At 39.9% G+C, this 19,686-nt stretch overlaps 1 protein-coding gene across 2 annotated transcripts in view; it reads left to right on the plus strand.

The window, feature by feature from the left end:
* The window catches only part of LOC103044371 (phosphatase and actin regulator 1), a 139,174-nt gene that overhangs the window by 38,880 nt on the left and 80,608 nt on the right, over nt 1-19,686 (plus strand). The window contains exon 1 of one of the 2 annotated variants that reach the window (XM_022678178.2): nt 11,870-12,559. The exons of the other annotated variant lie outside the window; for it this stretch is intronic. Within the exon in view, the coding sequence (XP_022533899.1) occupies nt 12,193-12,559 (367 nt within the window). The 5' untranslated portion in view covers nt 11,870-12,192. Of the gene's footprint in view, nt 1-11,869; nt 12,560-19,686 lie in introns of those variants that run through there. 2 annotated transcript variants of the gene reach the window in all.

Consider the following 19,686-nt stretch of genomic DNA (forward strand, 5'->3'; position numbering starts at 1 on the left):
GGATTTCTTGGAAAAGGCTTGCCCTGGACCGCACCACCTGGCTCCATCACATCAGGCCTAAAGGTCTCATAAAGGTCTGATGTATTGATGCGGAAAGGAGTGAACCATCTGGAATCCCCCCCCTCCCCCTTACCACCTCCCGCTCCCCAAAGTGTGGTGTAAGGTTGGCCGAGTGCCATCCGTTTCCGATCACATCCTCAGATCACCTCAGTGGAGGAGCCGTGTAAAATTAATGACTCAGAAAATGATCAGTGTGATCCGTGAGCTGGACGATTGCTCCTCAGCTGAACTGGATGAACTGGAACAGAATTGACCCCAGTCCTGACATGTGCAGTGTGTGTGTGTGTGTGTGGGGGAATGTTCCGGACTGATCGGACTGACCTCATTAGTCACTTAGCAGAGCTTGGCCTGGGTTTGTACTAAAGGAAGCAGAGTGTGTCACCATCATCGTTTCCATCATCATTCTGGGAAGAGCTTGAATATGATCTCATTCCCATCCATTTATATCCAGCATCTTCTGTCCAGGAACATGTAGATGTTGTAGATACAGTAATTTATGGTATACACAATTCATTGCCCCAGAAATAATTGCAATTTAATGCCTTTATGACTACACAGCTCTGGAAAAAAATAAGATAGCACTTAAAAATTATGAGTTTCTTTGATTTTACCAAATTGAAAACCTCTGGAATATAATCAAGAGGAAGATGGATGATCACAAACCATCAAACCACCAAACTGAACTGCTTGAATTTTTGCACCAGGAGTAAAACAGCATAAAGTTATCCAAAAGCAGTGTGTAAGACTGGTGGAGGAGAACATGATGCCAAGATGCATAAAAAACTGTGATTAAAAACCAGGGTTATTCCACCAAATATTGATTTCTGAACTCTTAAAACTTTGTGAATATGAACTTGCTTTCTTTGCATTATGGCTCTACATCTTTTTTTGTTATTTCAGCCATTTCTCATTTTCTGCAAATAAATGCTCTAAATGACAATATTTCTTTTTGGAATTTGGGAGAAATGTTGTTTGTATTTTATAGAATAAAACAACAATGTTCATTTTATTCAAACATAAACCTATAAATAGCTAAATCAGAGACTTTCTTTCTACGCCCATTTTCCATTTAATTTATTTTAGCTCCACTGATCAAATAGCAGCGCTTTGTAGTTTTATAAATACAGACTGTAGTTCTGAATCTGTTTCTCTGTATGTTTATTATTATCCTCCTTTCACACGGTTCTTCCTTATTTCAACTGTAATCTAAAAATTGTAAGAAACAGGCAACTTTTTGGGCCAAACTTTTCAGTTTTCTTAACCATAAGGGTAAACGGAAATACTTTTGGAAACACACTTTGAAGTTTATGGTGTTAAAACATCAAAACTATTTGCTACACCGATTAAAAGTAATTTTATTCAGTCTGACCATGAGAAAAAAAGAAAGAGAGAAAGAATGAGAGTATATTCATATGTCTCTGAGAAGGCATGGCCTATTTTACTGTCTCAGACTCCGGCTGCTGATGCCAAACAGGGTGCATAACATATTCACTGTTTTTGCTACCTTCCGCTCCCAGTAATATTGTGTACTACATTCATATTTTATGACAGCATGATAGTATGAAAAAAGTGCACACGCCCAACCCTGATTTGAAAATTGAAAGTAAAAAAGGCAACTTTTTTGGCTCAAATTTTTACGTTTTCTGAACCATAAGCAAAGACTTTTGGAAACACACTTTATTGTTTTACGTGTTAAAACAGTAAAACTATTTGCTACACTGATTAAAAGTGGTTTCATTCAGTCTGACCATGAGAAAAAGAGAGAGAGAAAGAGAGGGAGTATCTTTATATGTCTCTGAGAGAGCGTGGCCAATTTTGCTGTCTCAGACTCCGGCTGCTGATGCCAAACAGCATGCGTAACTTAACATAAAATCATCTTTGCTGTTTCACAGCTTTTGCTACTTTGCTCCCAGTAATATTTTTGTACTACAATCATATTTTATGATGCTATAATAGTATAAAAAAAGTGCATACGCCTTAATCTGTTGTAAAAATTGCAAGAAACAGGCAACTTTTTGGCCCAATTTTTAATTTTTCTGAACCATAAGCAAAGACTTTTGAAACACACATTGACGTTTAGGTGTTAAAACATCAAAACTATTTGCTACACTGATTAAAAGTAATTTTATTCAGTCTGACCATGAGAAAGAGAGAGAAAGAGAGAGAAAGAGAGAGAGAGAGAGAGAGAGAGAGAGAGAGAGAAAGATAGTGAGTATCTTCACATGTCTCGGAGAAAACAGGCTTTACATAAGTGATTACACGTGTCGCAGGACAGCCTGACTGCAGTTCATTCGGGTGCTGCCAAGATCTGTGGCACTAAGAGAAATGAGCTTCTTCCAGATTATAATTACATAACTGCATCTCCAGGCCTGGAGGCCACGGCAAGAGCTGAGGAGAACCAGAACAGAGTACTTTCATCACTCCACTTTAATTTTCAATTAAGATATAAAGTGGGGAACGTGTGTTTAAGTGGAAATGGCCTTCGTTATACAGTGATGGTATCACCAGTACTGTTTCTTGGGAGAAAAAGAAGAGAAGAGAGGGCATCCATGCTGAAGTTTTGAAGATATAATAGATAAACTAGTCCTTTACTTCATTTAAGACAAAAATACAGTAGAGCTTTGTGATTACAGGTTAGTATCCACTTCTCAGACGCACAAAGCGCCACGCTGTTAAGATACCAACGCGCCAAAGTCAGAGCTCATCTGGCTCTTAAAGGGAATGGTTAATTAAAATAATTAGTGCATGCCTTGGTGCATTTTTTGCATGCTATGTTTTTTTAAAGTAATTTCAGTACTGATTGTTCCTTTAATATTATTTGACTACAGTTTACATATTACTCAAAATAACCAAAAGTGAAAAACAGAAGAAAAAAAAACAAAGCTACGCCATTAGCTTTTATTGATTTTAGTAACAACACAAGCATAGAATTTAAGAAAATAACTAATAAATAATACAATTTAAGGGAAAACTATATATGGTTGATATATGGATATTTGTTTTTTTTAATTTAGAAATATTAGTTATACTTGACTTTCGAAGAATTACCATATTTTCCACACTATAAGGCGTGACTAAAATCCTTTAGTTTTCTCAAAAATTATCATTGTGCCTTAAAAGTCTGTGCACCTTAGTTTCAGTTTAGTTCTCCAAAACCGAGACTGGTGCAGTATTAGCATTAGCCACTAACCAAGATGAGCGTTAGCTCTTTTGCCGTTCAGAGGCAAGTATATCGGACTGTAGCTAGCCTGCTATACCTAGCTAGCACTGCTGGAGCACCATTAGAATTAGCAGCTAACCACACTAAGTGCTAGCTCTTTCATCATTCAGAGGTGAGTATTTTCAACCTGTAGTGTGCTGCCAAACCTGGCTAGTACTGCTGGAGCAGCATTAGCATTACCCACTAACCGCACTAAACGCTAGCTCTTTCACTGTTCAGAGGTGAGTACATCAGACTCTAGCTTGCTGCCAACCCGGGCTAGCACTGCTGGAGCAGCATTAGCATTACCCGCTAACCACACTAAACGCTAGCTCTTTCACTGTTCAGAGGTGAGTATTATCGACCTGTAGCCTGCTGCTAATCCTGACTAGCACTGCTGGAGCAGCATTAGCATTAGCCACTATCCACACTAAGCGCTAGCTCTTTCATCATTTAGAGGTGAGTATTTTCAACCTGTAGTGTGCTGCCAAACCTGGCTAGCACTGCTGGAGCAGCATTAGCATTACCCGCTAACCACACTAAACGCTAGCTCTTTTACTGTTCAGAGGTGAGTATATTGTACTGTAGTCTGTGGGTTTACTGTGTTAGCTACTGTAAATACATGGAAGAATTTGACTCACCCGAATAACCAATTCATTTATTTCCAGGAGAGAAATCTGTGTAGATTAACATCCGGCTCTTGTTTGACCTTAAAATAAATGTTTTTTTGTTTTTTTTTTAAGAATTAGAGTTTTGTATACTTAGCTTAGCTTTAAATTGGAAGGAAAACATGGCGACACCCCTGTTCCTTACTAGTGTTACATAATGCGCTTTATAATGTATGAAAATAGACCAGAAAACAGACAGTTTTTTCGCCTAAACTTTCTATGATATATTTTTTGCTGTGTGGAACAAATAATTGACATTAATAGATCTCTGTGAAAATATTTTGTATTCCTAAAGGTACAACTATTCCTCAGAGACCCAACTTGTGGTCTACCCTCACAGTCTCCCGTTACTGAGATGAAGAAATTTGAGGAAAGCATGAGAGAGAATGAGTCAGCAGGGTGTGGGAAACGGCGTATCTCCTGAAGTCATTATATCCCATTATGCTCCGGGAACGCTGAGAGACGTTAACAGCTCCACTTCTACTCAGCAATTCATCTTCCTCTCCTCCATGCCACTCACTCCTCATCCCCCCTCTTCCCAAATCCCTCTGAGTCACTGCATGTCAAATCAGCTCAACAAAAAGGCAGCTCCGGCGGCAGCTGTCACGCCTGTCACAGACCCGGCACCGGCGGCTTCAAAGTGGTGTCAAAGGTGCTGTTGTAACCAATTAACATTTCCACACAAACGCAGACCAGCTCAAACATACTTCTGACATTAGTTATAGCTTTTTTGGCTGAGGGTCGGTGGTGTCGGTCCCGGCACTGTTACGTGTGCTGACCCGTGGGCTTCAGACGGGGCTGTGATGACTATCGTTGATGAGTTTTAGGACATTTCGGGTCAATCGAGCCATTATTAAGAATTTCTATCAGTGCTCATGTTTGGTAGCATCACTATATTTTTAGATACAGATACAGATACAGTCACAGTGGATCCAAAAACGAGGGCGGACACCCCTTTTGGTGACTTTTAATTACAGGATTCAGCTACATTAAAGCTGATGTCTGTACGTTTTGGAATTTAGGGTTTTAGTTGAGGACTCTATTGCATTCCTTTTTGGCTTCAGAGCTTGCTTCACTCCTTCGTTTCTTTGGTTTTACTATGGATGAATGAGCTACTAAGCTCTGAGTTTCCCCTTCTGAAGTCTCCAACGTTCCACCCATTGCTGACAAAGATGTAGAGTATCATTCAAAAGTGTGGACACACCTTAAATCCAGTGTTTTTTCATTATTTGGTAACACTTTACAATAATGTCTGAATGTATTATAAATTGATACTTGTTAAGACATTATTAAAACGATTAAACATTAATTAATTTGAAAGTTTTATAATGTTATAAATAATAATACATTGTGACATTAGTCAAATGATTTTGTAACTTTTAATAATGTCTTAACCAATGTAAATTAATAATTAGTTGAGACATTCTGTAAGTACTGTTAATTAATGTCCCCTTATTGTAAAGTGTCACCCTTTTTTTTCAAATGTTCTGCATTGTAGATTAATACTTATACTAATTTTAAAAGAGCCACTGAATGAGCAGGTCTCACAATACTTTTGTCAACTTTTGTATTAGGCTACATTAAGCATGTTTAAAATTTTAAAATAAGGAGAACAATGGGTGTCTGAGTGGATCAGCAGACTAAGATGCTCAAACAATAGCTTGAGAATTGAGTTTGTGTCATGGGTCATTCTGATTCGCCATCAGCAGCCAGAGCCAGAGAGAGGTGTCTATTGGTTGACATATCAGAGCCAGGGATCTGGCACCTGGGCTCCCCCTACAGGTTGGGAGAGAAATTTACTCCACAGCTGTAAATACAAATCACACTCGGAGATGCCCCTTATTGAGTGCTGTACACGCGCATTTTTGGACAAGCTGGTGAAAAGAGATGCAGAAGCAGCATCTGTAGTGAAAGGAGCATGTGGCGTGAGTTGGTAGAGTACTATTTTAGGATTTTACACTAATATTACTCGGGTTAGAGATCTCTTTCAGCTCCACCAAAGTGACAGAGTGCAGTCGCAGCATTCACACCCGGAATTGAAATAAAATGTAATTATTTTTTTTACAGTCAATAGAGAATCAACACGATTCTGAATTGCTTAATTGTTTTAAGGTGGAAATCTTACATAATATTGCTGATTTAACAGATTAATGCATGAATACAGTGGCAGTTGTTCCAAATAACAAACAGCTTTAATCCTATAAGCTATAAAAGTACTAAAAACAAATTAACAAAGCTTTTTTTAAATGTTTTTTACTCTGTGACATCACGTAATGGGAAAAAAACAAACAAAAAACAATAGCTTTAAAAGTCCTGATGTTCGAAAACATGGTCTGAAAAACAAGCTGCGGTGCTTAAGGTGGACTGAGAGAGAGAGAAAGAGAGAGAGACAGCGAGAGAATCAGATAGACAGACAGACAGAGAGAGGGTGAGACAGACACAGAGCAAACAGAGGGCAAAACCAGCTCATCCCGCCGTTCCTCATGAATGAATCTGGCAGAGGGTGGCCACGTCTGCAGACAGCAGAGACGCTGTTACGCAACCGGGCGCATCACGGGGTCATGTGACCGGGCATCTGGGCGGTTGTGATGTGGCATGCGGCTGCAGGCATGCTCAGGTCATGCGTCAGAAAGCATGGGCTGTTATTCAAGACGTAGAGACGCAGGGCCGTGACGGGGTGGGTACCTGCGGGAGACGTGGGGGAGGTGAATGAATAACGGAGATTATTCAGTATTACACTGTGTATGATATTATACTCAGTACTGAATGATGGAAATGATGATGATGTTTGAATTATTCATTATGAAGTAGTTTGGAGTAAAAAAGACCATTCATATATCTTTCATTTTTTTATATACTGGATAAGGAAAGTTAGGAGGACAAAAGTACTAGAAACATATTAATGGTTTGCATGACAAGTCTCTTACAACATACAGTAGAGGCTAAAGGTTTGGACACACCTTCTCTTTTTCAATATGTTTTCTTTATTTTCATGAATATTTACATTGTAGATTCTCACTGAAGCATCAAAACTATGAATGAACACATGTGGAGTTTTATGTAGTTAACAAAAAAAGGTGAAATAACTGAAAAAACATGTTTTATATTCTAGTTTCTTCAAAATAGCCACCCTTTGCTCTGATTACTGCTTTGCACACTCTTGGCATCATTCTCTCAATGAGCTTCTCAAAGAGGTGGTCACCTGAAATGAAAAGTTTTCCAACAGTCTTGAAGGAAGGAGTTCCCAGAGGTGTTTATTAGCACTTGTTGGCCCTTTGCCTTCGTCACTCTGTGCTCCAGCTCACCCCAAACCATCTGGATTGGGTTCAGGTCCGGTGACTGTGGAGGTTCAGCTCATTTTTTGTTAAGTACATAAAACTCCACCTGTGTTCATTCATAGTTTTGATGCTTCAGTAAGAATCTACAATATAAATAGTCATGAAAATAAAGAAAACGCATTGAATGAGAAGGTGTGTCCAACTTTTTGGCCTGTACTGTATCCGCAACCCCACCTGTCCCTCACACTCTCTCTTCGCTCTGATGCCGTCCGGCAGAAGATACCCGAGCATCTCACCATCCATTACCAGATTCTGCAACAGCTTCTTCCACCAGGCAGTCAGACTCCCCAACACACAGAGACTGAGCTGAACCCGCCCATCACTCTACCACCAAAACACAGCCAAACCAGGTGCACTTTTCCTGTCACTATGATAGCAAAGACACATTGACTCGCCATAAATCAAGCTGCATGGTGCACGGTTCACTGATTGTTAAAATTGGGCAAATAGAGTTTCATTTACTGCAAATCTATAAACAAAATCTTGCTGTAAAATCTGCTGGTAGAAGCTACACTGACTTTAGACTTACTAATAAAACACAGTGGATCAACACCAGCAGATGGCAGACATGTCTCTCCAAACCATCAGTGATCATCAGTAAATTTTACATTTCATTTGTAAATGAAGGGATCAGAGTCTGGAGGAAGAGTGGAGAGACACACAGTCCAAACTGCTCGAGATCTAGTGTGAAGTTTCCACCAATCAGTGATGGTTTGGAGAGACAGGTCATCTGCTGGTGTTGATCCACTGTGTTTTATTATCAAGTCTAAAGTCAGTGCAGTTTTGTTTTCCGGCAAAAACTTTTATCGAGATTTCCAGCAGGACTTGGCACACTGCCAGAAGTATCAATTGGTCTTATATAATATTATAATTTTAAGACTCCGTTTTATTGGGTTTTTATTGGCTGTAAGCCAAAATAATCATCAAGAATAAAAGAAATAAATGAGTTTCACATTTTGAACTGAATTACTAAAATAAATTAACTTTTTAATGATATTTTTTTTTATTGTACTCGTACAGCACTTGGAAACAAGCTTATATATATATATATATATATATATATATATATATATATATATATATATATATATACGTACTTTTGTAAACCCTGTGATTAAGAACATGTCATTCCTGGAGCACCAGATGATGCAGAGGGTGAATTCATCTGTGTGTTATAGGTACGGTGTGTGTTTGTGTGTGTGTGGTTGTATGATGTGCTGGAAGGTAGATTATGCTGATTTCGCAGCCTCTCCTTGGCCCTTTGAGCTCAGAGACATGGCGGATCAGTCTCCCTCAGCCAGCTGCTGCTGCTGCTTCATGTTTAAAGCCCCCCAGCGCCCAGCGTACCGCACCTCCCAGATGTCCAGCCAAACAGCCATGAGGAAATATACAAATCCACTCAATTTCATCAGACTGAACCGCCCCACACACACACACACGCACGTCACACAGCCTGCCCTCGCTAATGCCTGCCTGAGGATCTGTTCAGGAGTAATAACCCTCCACAACAAGCGTACAGAACATTTCAATCAATTACACTCCAAGCTTTAGTGCAGGAGAAACCTAGAATCCTAGCAAATCAGATTATAACACCATAGACCACACATACTGTACATTCATAGGACCCTATCGTACACCCTTGCGATGCTCATTGCTATCTTACACCCCGTCAACAGTCTATTTTCACACCTTGCGCCCTCGCCGTTAAAATAGTGTCAGAGTTTAGAAATAAATCTACACTGATGGTTTGGTGTGGTGGTCTGGAAGTGAGGTGTGCTCAGGTACATTTCTGGTGTGTTTCTATTTTGGCAGTGGGGATACAGGTGCGCCACTGACCGGTTAAAACCAGTCATTATTAAAACCACCGGTTAAAAACAGTCACCAATGAACTTTCTAATTCCTAATTCTACTCTTTAAGGACAGATTAAGGATAGTCTGGGCCCCTGGGCAAGGAGTTGCCCAGGGCCCCTCACCCTCACCCTGCCTGCATTCCTTTAGAGCTAGAGTGACCACTGGTCTCTTTACTGTTGTTTATTAAAGGGGAAACATGGAACTAGTCAAATTACTTGTTTTTTTACATAAGTGAAATCACACCCTTGGCCAATTTCATTCAATTCAATCGGTGTCAAAGATAGCAAAGTGATTGTCTTAAATTTAAATAATTGCAAAATTGCTAAATTCATTTGTCTCTTTGCACTTAAAATAAATTGAACATAATCATTTTGAAACAATATTAAATCCGAAACATTTAGTAAGGGCCTGAATCGCATATTTGAAAAAAAAAAAAACATCTTTTATGAAATATGGTAGCTTGCCTAGCAATTTGTAGTTCCCTAGAACTACATGATCAAGGGCCCTTTAATGGTATGCCCTGCTTTTCTCTAGGGTCCCGTGGTAGGGGCTCTCATAACCAGGGCCCTCTAAAAATATGCCCCCCTCTTTCCTAGGACCCCTAATAGCCAGAAGTTGAAGTCAGAGCAGTGCCACAACCCTGCATCAATTTTCATAAGGGGCCCAAAAGCATGGGGTCAGTCCCTAATAGTCAAATGGAGGGGCCTCAGAAATGAAAATATATTGTATCGTAAATGTTGATAGGCATCTCAAAATGTTTTGTGATCCAGCTTTTACATCAACAATAAACAGAATAAAGAATAAAATAACATTACTGTTCCTTAAATGAGCTGCTGGAGTATCTTTACAGCGTGAACATGCAGATCAGTATCCTGTATCTGCTGAGACGCACAAAAGCGTTGCGCTGTTAAGATACGAACGTGCCAAAGTCAGAGCTCACCTGGTTCTTAAAGGGAATGAAAACGGAAACACTGATTGGTTTATTTTACGCTACGCCCAAAATTTACCACACTCATGATTAATTAAGAGAATTACTTCATGCCTTTTGCACGTTTTGAGCTGCACAATACATGCTTTTTGCCTATAGATATTCTGCACAAAGTTCGTAACTTAACCCACACTTCTCTAACAGCTCCTCCAGGAGCATCACTTGAAAATGCATCAGCTCTCTCCTGGCAGGACTGCTTAAGGGCTTAACAAAGCAGAAGCAGCAGCAGCAGCACGAGTGAATCTGTACGTCCTGTTCTTTAGAGGCGTGCTGGAGCCCCCCCTCCACCCACCCACCACAACCCGAACTGCAGCTCTGCTATCAGGACCAGGCAGGGAAATGAGGTCGGTGCCTGGGCGAGATAGTGAGGAACCCAGCGGAACCGTAATCCAGCTGCAGTCAGGACATTTAGGGGCAGTGCGCCCTTTGATGGCGCCTTGTTCCATCCCAGCTCCGGCTCCAAACATCCAAAGGACGAGCTGAGAACTGCAGTGCTGCTCCGGATGGTCAGGACACGGCTGCTGTTGCGTCACTGCCCTTTATTTCAGTTATTTTAGTTTTAGGCCTTTATTTAAGTTCAAGGTCATCTTTTCAAATAATTTATTACTAATTTTTTCCCATTTTCTCCCCAATTTACACAGCCAATTACCCATTAGGACTCATAAGGACTAGTGATGCCACAACACCAGGAGGGTAAAGACACATGTGAAGTCAGACTCCGCCTCTTTTCAAACTGCTGCTGATGCAGAATTGCCTAGTAGCACCACCCCGCTCATGCAGCTTTGCAATCAGCTGCAGGCGCTCAGAGGGTGCAAAATTGGTCTTTCTCTCCGGGTGGGTAGATGGCACTCTCTCCCCACATCACTAAAGGGTGATGTCCGCAGCACAGGGCGTCTGTGAGCTGATGTATCAGAACCGAGTCGCTGTGCTTTCCTCCGAGTGTGCTGGGATACTACTTGGCAATACTGCATCAGCTGCAGTTTGAAAAGAAGCGGTAACTGACTTCACATGTATCAGAGGAGGCATGTGTTAGCCTTCACCATCCTGTTGTGTTTGGGGATTACTGGTGATAGGGGAGTCCAAATGAGTGGGTTGGGTAATTGGCTTCGCAAAATTGGGAGAAAATGGGGAAGAATTTAAAATAAAAAAATTAAAAATACTTTATGAAAATATGCATCAAATTAAAATTCAGTGGACTTGCCCTTTAAATGCAATGTCACCTTTCTCTTTTGATTAATTTGCTTACAAAATATTTAAAAAATGTTTTTTTTATTCTTAATAATCTTAATAAAATTGTGCACCATTTTTTAGTTTATTTTTTACATTCCCCTTTAATTGCAACATAAGTTGTTGCTTGCCCTTTAATTGCAAGGTCACTTTCCTCAGCTGATCAATATATGTTATTTGTAAGGGTTATTTTTTTTTAGTCTTAATAATCTTTATAAAATAATGCTGCAAATTGTACAACTCGGTGGATTTCCATTTTAAATGCAACATCACTTGTCTCTGCTTGTCTCTTACTTTTAAAGGCTTATTTTTATTTAAATCTTAATAATCTTTATAAAATCATGCATCAGTTTTTTTTATTATGTGGACTTCCCCTTTAAATGAAAGCTCGCTTATCTCTGTTGATTAATTAGCTTACGTCAGATTATTTTTAAAGGATCATTTTTATTTTAATCTTAATAATCTTTATAAAATTCTGCAGCATTTTCTTTAATTCGGTGGACTTCCCCTTTAAATGCAGAGATGCTGGAATAACAGTGTAAGATACGGGTTCTTTAAAACACTATGGGCCTGACGTCAGCAGACTCGGGCAACCAATCAGGGAGCTTCTTCTCGTCCTCTCCTCTCTCGCGCTGATCTGGATCAGAGCGAGGCTGCCTCGCTTTCAGTGCAGCCAGCAGTACGCATGCACGCGCGCGCTCACACACACTCACTCACACACTGCAGGATACCTGAGTGAGGAGGCTGCATATACACAGCTCTGCTGACCATCACACACACACACACCTCTTACACGCTAATTTACATACACACACTCGTTCAGCTCTGTTTAAAGCGCAGGGATGGTCATGCAGCTCGCGAATGTCATGGAGGCGCGCGCGCGGGTGGGCTAGGCGGAGGAGTAGCAGCATCATCAGCAGCATCACCACGATCACCGTCAGCCCCCGGCCGCTCCCGCCGCTCTCCGGCATGCTCAGCTCGGCCTGCCACCCCATGGCGGAGCGCTGCTTCAGCCCCAAGCCCGAGCCGCCGCCGCCCAAGCGCAAGGGCTTCAGCCTGGCCCGCATGGTGAGCGTGAGCGGGCACAAGGCGGCGGGCAGCGCGCGGCCCCCGCGCGGGGGTGGAGGCGGAGGGGGTGGCGGGATGCCCTTTACCCTGCACTGCCACATCGGCAAGGAGATCAAACACATCTGCAGCAACTGCAGCAGGAGCACCGGCGCGCGGGACGGTGAGCGACTGTGCGCGCGCGCACAAAGACACACACGTACATATATTGCACACAATTATGTATATGTATATATATACGCACATACATAAACACACATATAGGCTAGTGACTGATATACACACACACACACACGACCACACACAAACACATAGGCCAATAACTGGCTGATACATATACAAAAACAAACACCCCCACACACACACACCGCCACTAACATACACACATGCCAATAACTGGCATATATACACACACAACCACACACACACACCACCATGCACACACAGGCCAATAACTGGCAGATTCACACACACACACACACACACACACACACACACACACCATACATACCAGTACACACACAGGCCAATAACTGGTTAAAACACATACAAATACACACACAGGGCAATGACTGGCTGATGCATATATAAACACACAAACACGCACACACACACACATAACACACACACGGCAAAAACTGGCTGATGTATATACAAAAACACACACACAGGCCAATAACTTGCTGATACATGTACAAACACCTATATACACACACACACAGACCAATAACTTGCTGATACATATACAAACACACACACACACACACACATTCACACTACAATACATACAAACACGCAGGTTAATGGCTGACTATTTAACACACAACCATACACACATACACACACATACACATATAAATATATAAATATATACATACAGCTCAATGACTGATAAACACACAACCGTACATATACAGCACCACATTTATACACACACACAGGCTAGTGACTAGTGACTGACTGACGTGCAGAAACGCGCGCGCACACAAACAAACAATGGCGTTCAGGAGGCTGTGGAGATGCTGCAGGAACACACACTAATGTGTGTGACTGTAAAGAGAGAGAGAGAAAGAGAGAGAGATGGCAGGAGAATGAAATATAGAATAGAAGATGTAAAAGACCTGTAGACCTGTAGGAGTACAAATATGTGGGTGTATATTTTGTGTGTATGTGTGTGTGTGTGTTTGTATTATGTGGTTGTATATTATAATGTGGGAACGTGGTAGATCGGGAGGTAATATAGCTGCTTCTTAAATACAGTAATACGAGTTTGAGTGTGTCCAGAGAGATGGAATTGAAATTTGATAGAAATAGAGATATAGGGAGCCCACAAAGTCAGAAAAACAAATATGTTTGTGTGTGTGTATCTTTATGTAACTCAATGATACAAATTCAAATTATAGTGTGTATTGTTGGGGGTGGGTAAAGAGGCATGGGGTTATATCACTATATCACTCACAGAAAGAAATATGATTTTAAATCTATGTAGAGGAAATATAAATGGCTAAAGAGATTAAAATAAAGATTTGTGTATATTGAGAGAGAGGGAGACCGTCAGTTACGTAAGTTGATTAAAATGGAGTGTTGGTGTAAATACACCATGTTTTAAAGTCAGAAACCTGTAAATAAACACAAGTGTAAGTGTGTATGCGAAGACAGTGGTGTTGTGCAGCTCCTGCAGGGTGTTGTGGCTGTGGGTTTGATCCCCGCTGTGGTCGCTGAGGTCTGTGGGGAGTTTTGTGGTGTTTTCTCAGTGTTTGCTGTTGTGTGCTTCTGTATATGTTGAATAATAGATTGTGTTTTGGTTAAAATACAATAAAAAATTACTCTTTATTTTTGTTTAGTGGTGTTTAATGTGTTTAGATCATAGTGTGGCAAATCTTTATTCTATTAACAAAAAAAAAAATTTGATTAATACTAAAGCCATCCAAACTATGAAGAAAAACATATGGAAATATTTAATAATTAAAATGGTTTTAAACAAACCAGAATACGTTTTATATTTTAGATACTTTAAAAGTAGCACCTCTTGCCTAAATGACAGCTTTGAACATCTTGGCTTTGAATTTCTTCAGTCAGCTTTATGAGGTAGAGTCACCTGGACTGTGCTGAACTCATCGAGAGTTAATTACTTGTCTCTTAATGTGTTTGAGAGCATTAGTTAAAGTAAAGTAGTGAAGAGGTAGAGTTGGTATACAGTGAATAGAGCTATTTGAGTAATGTTCTAATCCATATTATGGCAAGAACTACTTAATTAAGTATGATGATGGAACTGGCACTCATCAGGACCACCCCAGAACAAGTTAATCAGAGTTACCAGAAACCAGTGTTTTGGTTTGTTTAACACTGTTTTTAAGTTACTACATGATTCCTTATGTGCTCCTTCATGATCTGAAATTTAGTATACATTTACAATGTAAGAAACAAATCTAACTTTTGACTGCTATTGTATGTTATTTTCGCGATTTAATTTTTTAAAAATGTTTTGTTAGATAAATAACTAATTTTACTGATGCTCCAGAGGTCTGAAAAACCTAAATGCATATGAAGTATGTGCTTTATGTAAAGGGTAACTGCAGTGAGTGAAGTGAGCAGCTCTGAATGCTGGGCTGCATGTGATGAACGCTGTGAGGCTGAGTGGTGTAACAGCAGGGGTTCAGCTGGTGTTCTACTTACAGCCAGGCGGTGCTCAAAGTGGGACGGTTCAATTCTCCGGCTCTCAGACTCCAGATCCAGATTCATGATTCATTTAAAGGGTCCAAAACATGCAGAACTTAACTTTTACTGCTTCTCTGCTGTTAAAAAAAAACTTTAGTGTATTTTAGACCATAGTTTCTGCTCTGGTTACAGGGTATAAAACGTTGCTGTCCAATAAATAAGACTATAACCATATAAGGTAATTTTAGGAGGACCTTTTTGGGAAAAAAATCCCACCAGGGAAGATTTTAAAGTTTTTTTTTTATCACATCTTAACCTCAAACATCAAATTTAATACATATGTACTGAGTTACATTTCCCTCTCCATCCTATAATCTATTAAAGACTGTACTCTATCTAGACATATATATTGCAATGGAGTGTCAGTAAAACCTCAACAACCAACCAACTAACCAATAAATAAAGAAAACATGTATCTGTGTTTTTTCGATTTTAAGTTTACTCCAAAATTTAAACATGCAAACTGTTCTTAACACTGTGTCAAAATTTCTTGAAGAATGAACCAACAGAAATACTTCAAAATGACGAAATAAACTCTCTATACATTGTTTTCCATTAAAAATTTAATTAATTTTTTTTTCTCTCCTGTAAAGTTGCAGTTTTGGTGATACTTGTTTTTAATTGGACAGTAAAGATAGGTTAAACCCAAGGTTTAAATGGCGGTTTCAATCTTTTTCTAGTTCTTTATAGACATATATAAGGTTTATGCTGATCTGTTAAATAGGCCTGTTACAACAATTACATGACCTCAATAATATTTGATAATCGTGCTATTGTCTATTGTGTTCATTTTAATGTTTGTTCACATATATATCAGTGAACAGTATTTTAGCCAGTCATGCTAAATGACAATTTCTTCAATAACTGTGACTCCATACACAGTGTGGACTGCTGCAATAGGTGTAGAAAAATATATATATTTTCCAAACTATGATTATTTAAAATGCTGTTGTATTTAAATGAGTATAATGCCTTGTTATGCTATACTATTGTCATTTTGTCAGTGGAATTTAAATGGTTTTAAAATGACAATAACATCGCTTATCGCAATAATGTCTGGGATGATATATCGTCCACAAAAATGTTTATCGTGACAGGCCTAGTGTTAAATTTTTCTTGAGTTTTTAAACTGAAAAGAAGACAAGGTGCATTTTTTTGTGAACATGCTGTGCCAAATTAAAAGCAGTCTGAAAGTGTGAAATGCTTCTGTGAAATTTACTTAATCGTTTTTTTTTTTTGTAGTCCAGGTTATCAAATTACTCGAGTAATCGTTTCTCCCCTACTATGTAACAACAAAAATATACATTTTTGACACGACATAGCGATAATGTACCATATTTTTTGGACTATAAGGCGCACTTAAAATCCTTGAATTTTCAAAAAAATCGACAGTGTGCCTTTAAATCCAGTGCAGCTTATGTATGAATCTACCAGTCAGGTATTAAGGAGCAGTAAATCCACTCTGCTGAAGTACAGCATTATAAGTGTGAGTTTTCAGTGAATTTTCTCCAGCACTAAGGCTGTGTGCAGCAGCATTAGCATTAGCCACTTACTGCAGTTCTATGACTTTTGCTGCTCAGAGGTGAGTATATTGGACTCTAGTCTAGATGTTTGCCGTGTTAAATCAAGCTATGCGGGACGCACCGCTAGCTGATAGCGCCCTGGGTTGCTGAAACACTCAGGGGTTCCTCAGTCTTGCACTATCAAGTTGAATTTTATGTCTTGCTAGCGCTGTGGTTAGCAGCTAATGCTAATGCTGCTGCACCCAGCCTTAGAGCTTGAGAAACTTGAAAACACTGAAAACTTACCCTTAGACAAAATATTGGTAATCTAAGTTTACTGTAAATAAACGGAAGCTTTTTACTCACCCAAATAAACAGTTTTAAGGAGATAAATCTGTGTAGATTAACATCCAGCACTCGTTTAACTTTAAAAGAATTTTTTTATTTTATTTCAGAATTACAGTTTTTTTTTACTTACTACCCCCCAGCTTCTCTATTAGAAGGGAAACATGGCGACACCCTTGCTCACTTCGATGTAGGCATCCTTACTAGTGACACTTAAAAAGCTTCTTATAATCCGGTGCGCCTTATAGCCCGAAAAATATGGTATTTTAAATGAAAATTATATGATATATTGTGATATCAATATTTTGTCCTACCCCTAGTTAGAACTGCAAAGTCGACGTAATCGACACGGAATTTCATTGTCGACGCCGCGTCTTTATTGTGTGTGTGAGATAGAGAGAGAGAGAGAGAGAGAGAGAGAGAGAGATAGAGATAGAGATAGAGATAGAGATAGAGATAGACAGACAGACAGACAGACAGACAGAGAGAGAGAGACAGAGAGAGAGAGACAGAGAGAGAGAGACAGAGAGAGAGAGACAGAGAGAGAGAGACAGAGAGAGAGAGACAGAGAGAGAGAGACACAGATAGAGAGACACAGATAGAGAGACACAGATAGAGAGACACAGAGAGAGAGACACAGAGAGAGAGACACAGAGAGAGAGACACAGAGAGAGAGAGACAGAGAGAGAGAGACAGAGAGAGAGAGACAGAGAGAGAGAGACAGAGAGAGAGAGACACAGATAGAGAGACACAGAGAGAGAGACAGAGAGGGCATGGCAAAAAGTAATTGTGACTAATCGACTAATCTAAATGATTTTTGGCAGATTAGTCGACTACTAAAATCTTTATTAATTGCAGCCCTACCCCTCGTTAAAAGTGGAGCTCAGCTCAGCTTAGCACCTTAAGTGCAAGAAAGCTGTAGAATATGGTTCTTTTAAAGCTGGATGTTCTGTCTGTAATGTGTGTGTGAGTGTGTGCTGTATAAAAATCAGTTCACTGGGTTTAACAGGACACTGCAGTGCTGTAATCAGACTGGAATAAAACATGGTCGGGGTTCTAATGAAGCCCAGTACGAGCCCCCGAGGCTCCGGCAGCTCCGTCTCCCTCTGTTCTCCGGCTGAAATCTGAGATCTGAGATCAGAATGTGCAGATCTCGCCGGGTTCTCGCTCTCTTGAAGGAGAACGGCGTTCCTGAATGTAAATATGTGAGAACAGCTCGTGTTGTTTGGGGACGAGCGGCGTGTCCTACTTTCACCCTGCAGCTCCCGGTCCGCAGAACTCTGCTAATTCACCGCGGGACCGGCTTAATGAATTTTCACCCTTTCTTCTTCCATTTCTGCTCGTCCCTGATGAGTTCCAGCGTATCGCCATGCCTGCAGAAGTAGCTGAACTTCAAACGTGTTCTGCTGGATTGTGTGGATGTTCTTTTTCTTATGTTTTATCGTGTTCTGTTCTTCATTTCACGAATCGCGTGTTCTAGTAAAGAGTTTGACACCAAGTATTCTTTCTTTGCTGCAGAAACACAAAGACTAAATTAGCCTGGGCACAATATTAGTCAGTAGGGGTGTGTTTAAAAAATCGATTCTTTGATCGATTCTTTCAAGAATTTCCCCCCGGGGATCAATAAAGTATCTATCTATCTATCTATCTATCTATCTCTTAAATCGATCGTCATTTAAATGATCTGATACCGATTCATATAAACCATAGACTGTATATAGCTGGACAGAGCATCGTCTCTCAAAAGTGAAGCCACCACAGGTCGGCCGCCCCCTGCTGTTCGGTTTTAGAAAGCTGTGTATCCCCACCCATCCCCATAGGTTTCAATGGCAAAACAGACAACTTTCAATCACGTTTTTTCTAATATACTGTAATTCTACCTCCATTATTTAAATGTAGCAGCTAGTGTAACCTCTGCTTATATTGTCAAATTTTTATATCCCCACAGAATTCGGTTTTAAAAACGTTATTCAGCTCTATTCAAAAAAAGGTGTGGTTATTGTAAAAGGGCTGGTTATGGGCGGGACCAATAACAGAACGTCAGCTCCGCTCCGCTCTGCAGCCTGTGACCTCGAGGCAGCCCTCAGGGGCGGGGTTATTTAAATGAGTAGGCTGTCTCTCCACAGTCTTTCCCCCTCCTCTGGTCTCTACTGCGCGGACTCAGGTATCAGGATCGCCAACATAGCAGAAGATTTTGGCTTCATTTTCATTGAATGAATGGGAACGGCAACACAACGTCCATCTTTTTTTACAGTCTCTGATATAAACCTGAAACAATCTTTAGAAATAGCCCATTTTCATTCATTTTATGATGAATGGACCAATAGAAATTCTTCAAAATGACCTGAAATAAACTCTTTTTACATTGACTTCCATTGAAAGTTTCGAATTTTTTTTCTCTCTCCTGTAAAGTTGCTGTTTTGGACATAAGTGTTTTTCATCGGACAGCGACGCTATACAGTACAAAATATTCTAGACAATCATACAGTTCTATTACAAACAAATGGTTCATTAACAAATTAAGAGTGGTTCTTTTATGGACTCTTTGAAGAACCTTAAGAATCTTAAAGAGTGTTCTCTTCTCTCAAGTCTGTCTTAGTCGTGTTTATTCTGAGTTTATATAAATATAAATATATATATTTCTGTTGTGTTAGAAGTGAGCATCAGTGTGCTGTGCTTTTGTCAGCGTTTCAGAAAGCATGGAGACATCAGAACTGTCACAGTC

The sequence above is a fragment of the Astyanax mexicanus genome, chromosome 8 (assembly GCF_023375975.1).
Source record: "Astyanax mexicanus isolate ESR-SI-001 chromosome 8, AstMex3_surface, whole genome shotgun sequence".
Taxonomy (NCBI): Eukaryota; Metazoa; Chordata; class Actinopteri; order Characiformes; family Acestrorhamphidae; genus Astyanax; species Astyanax mexicanus.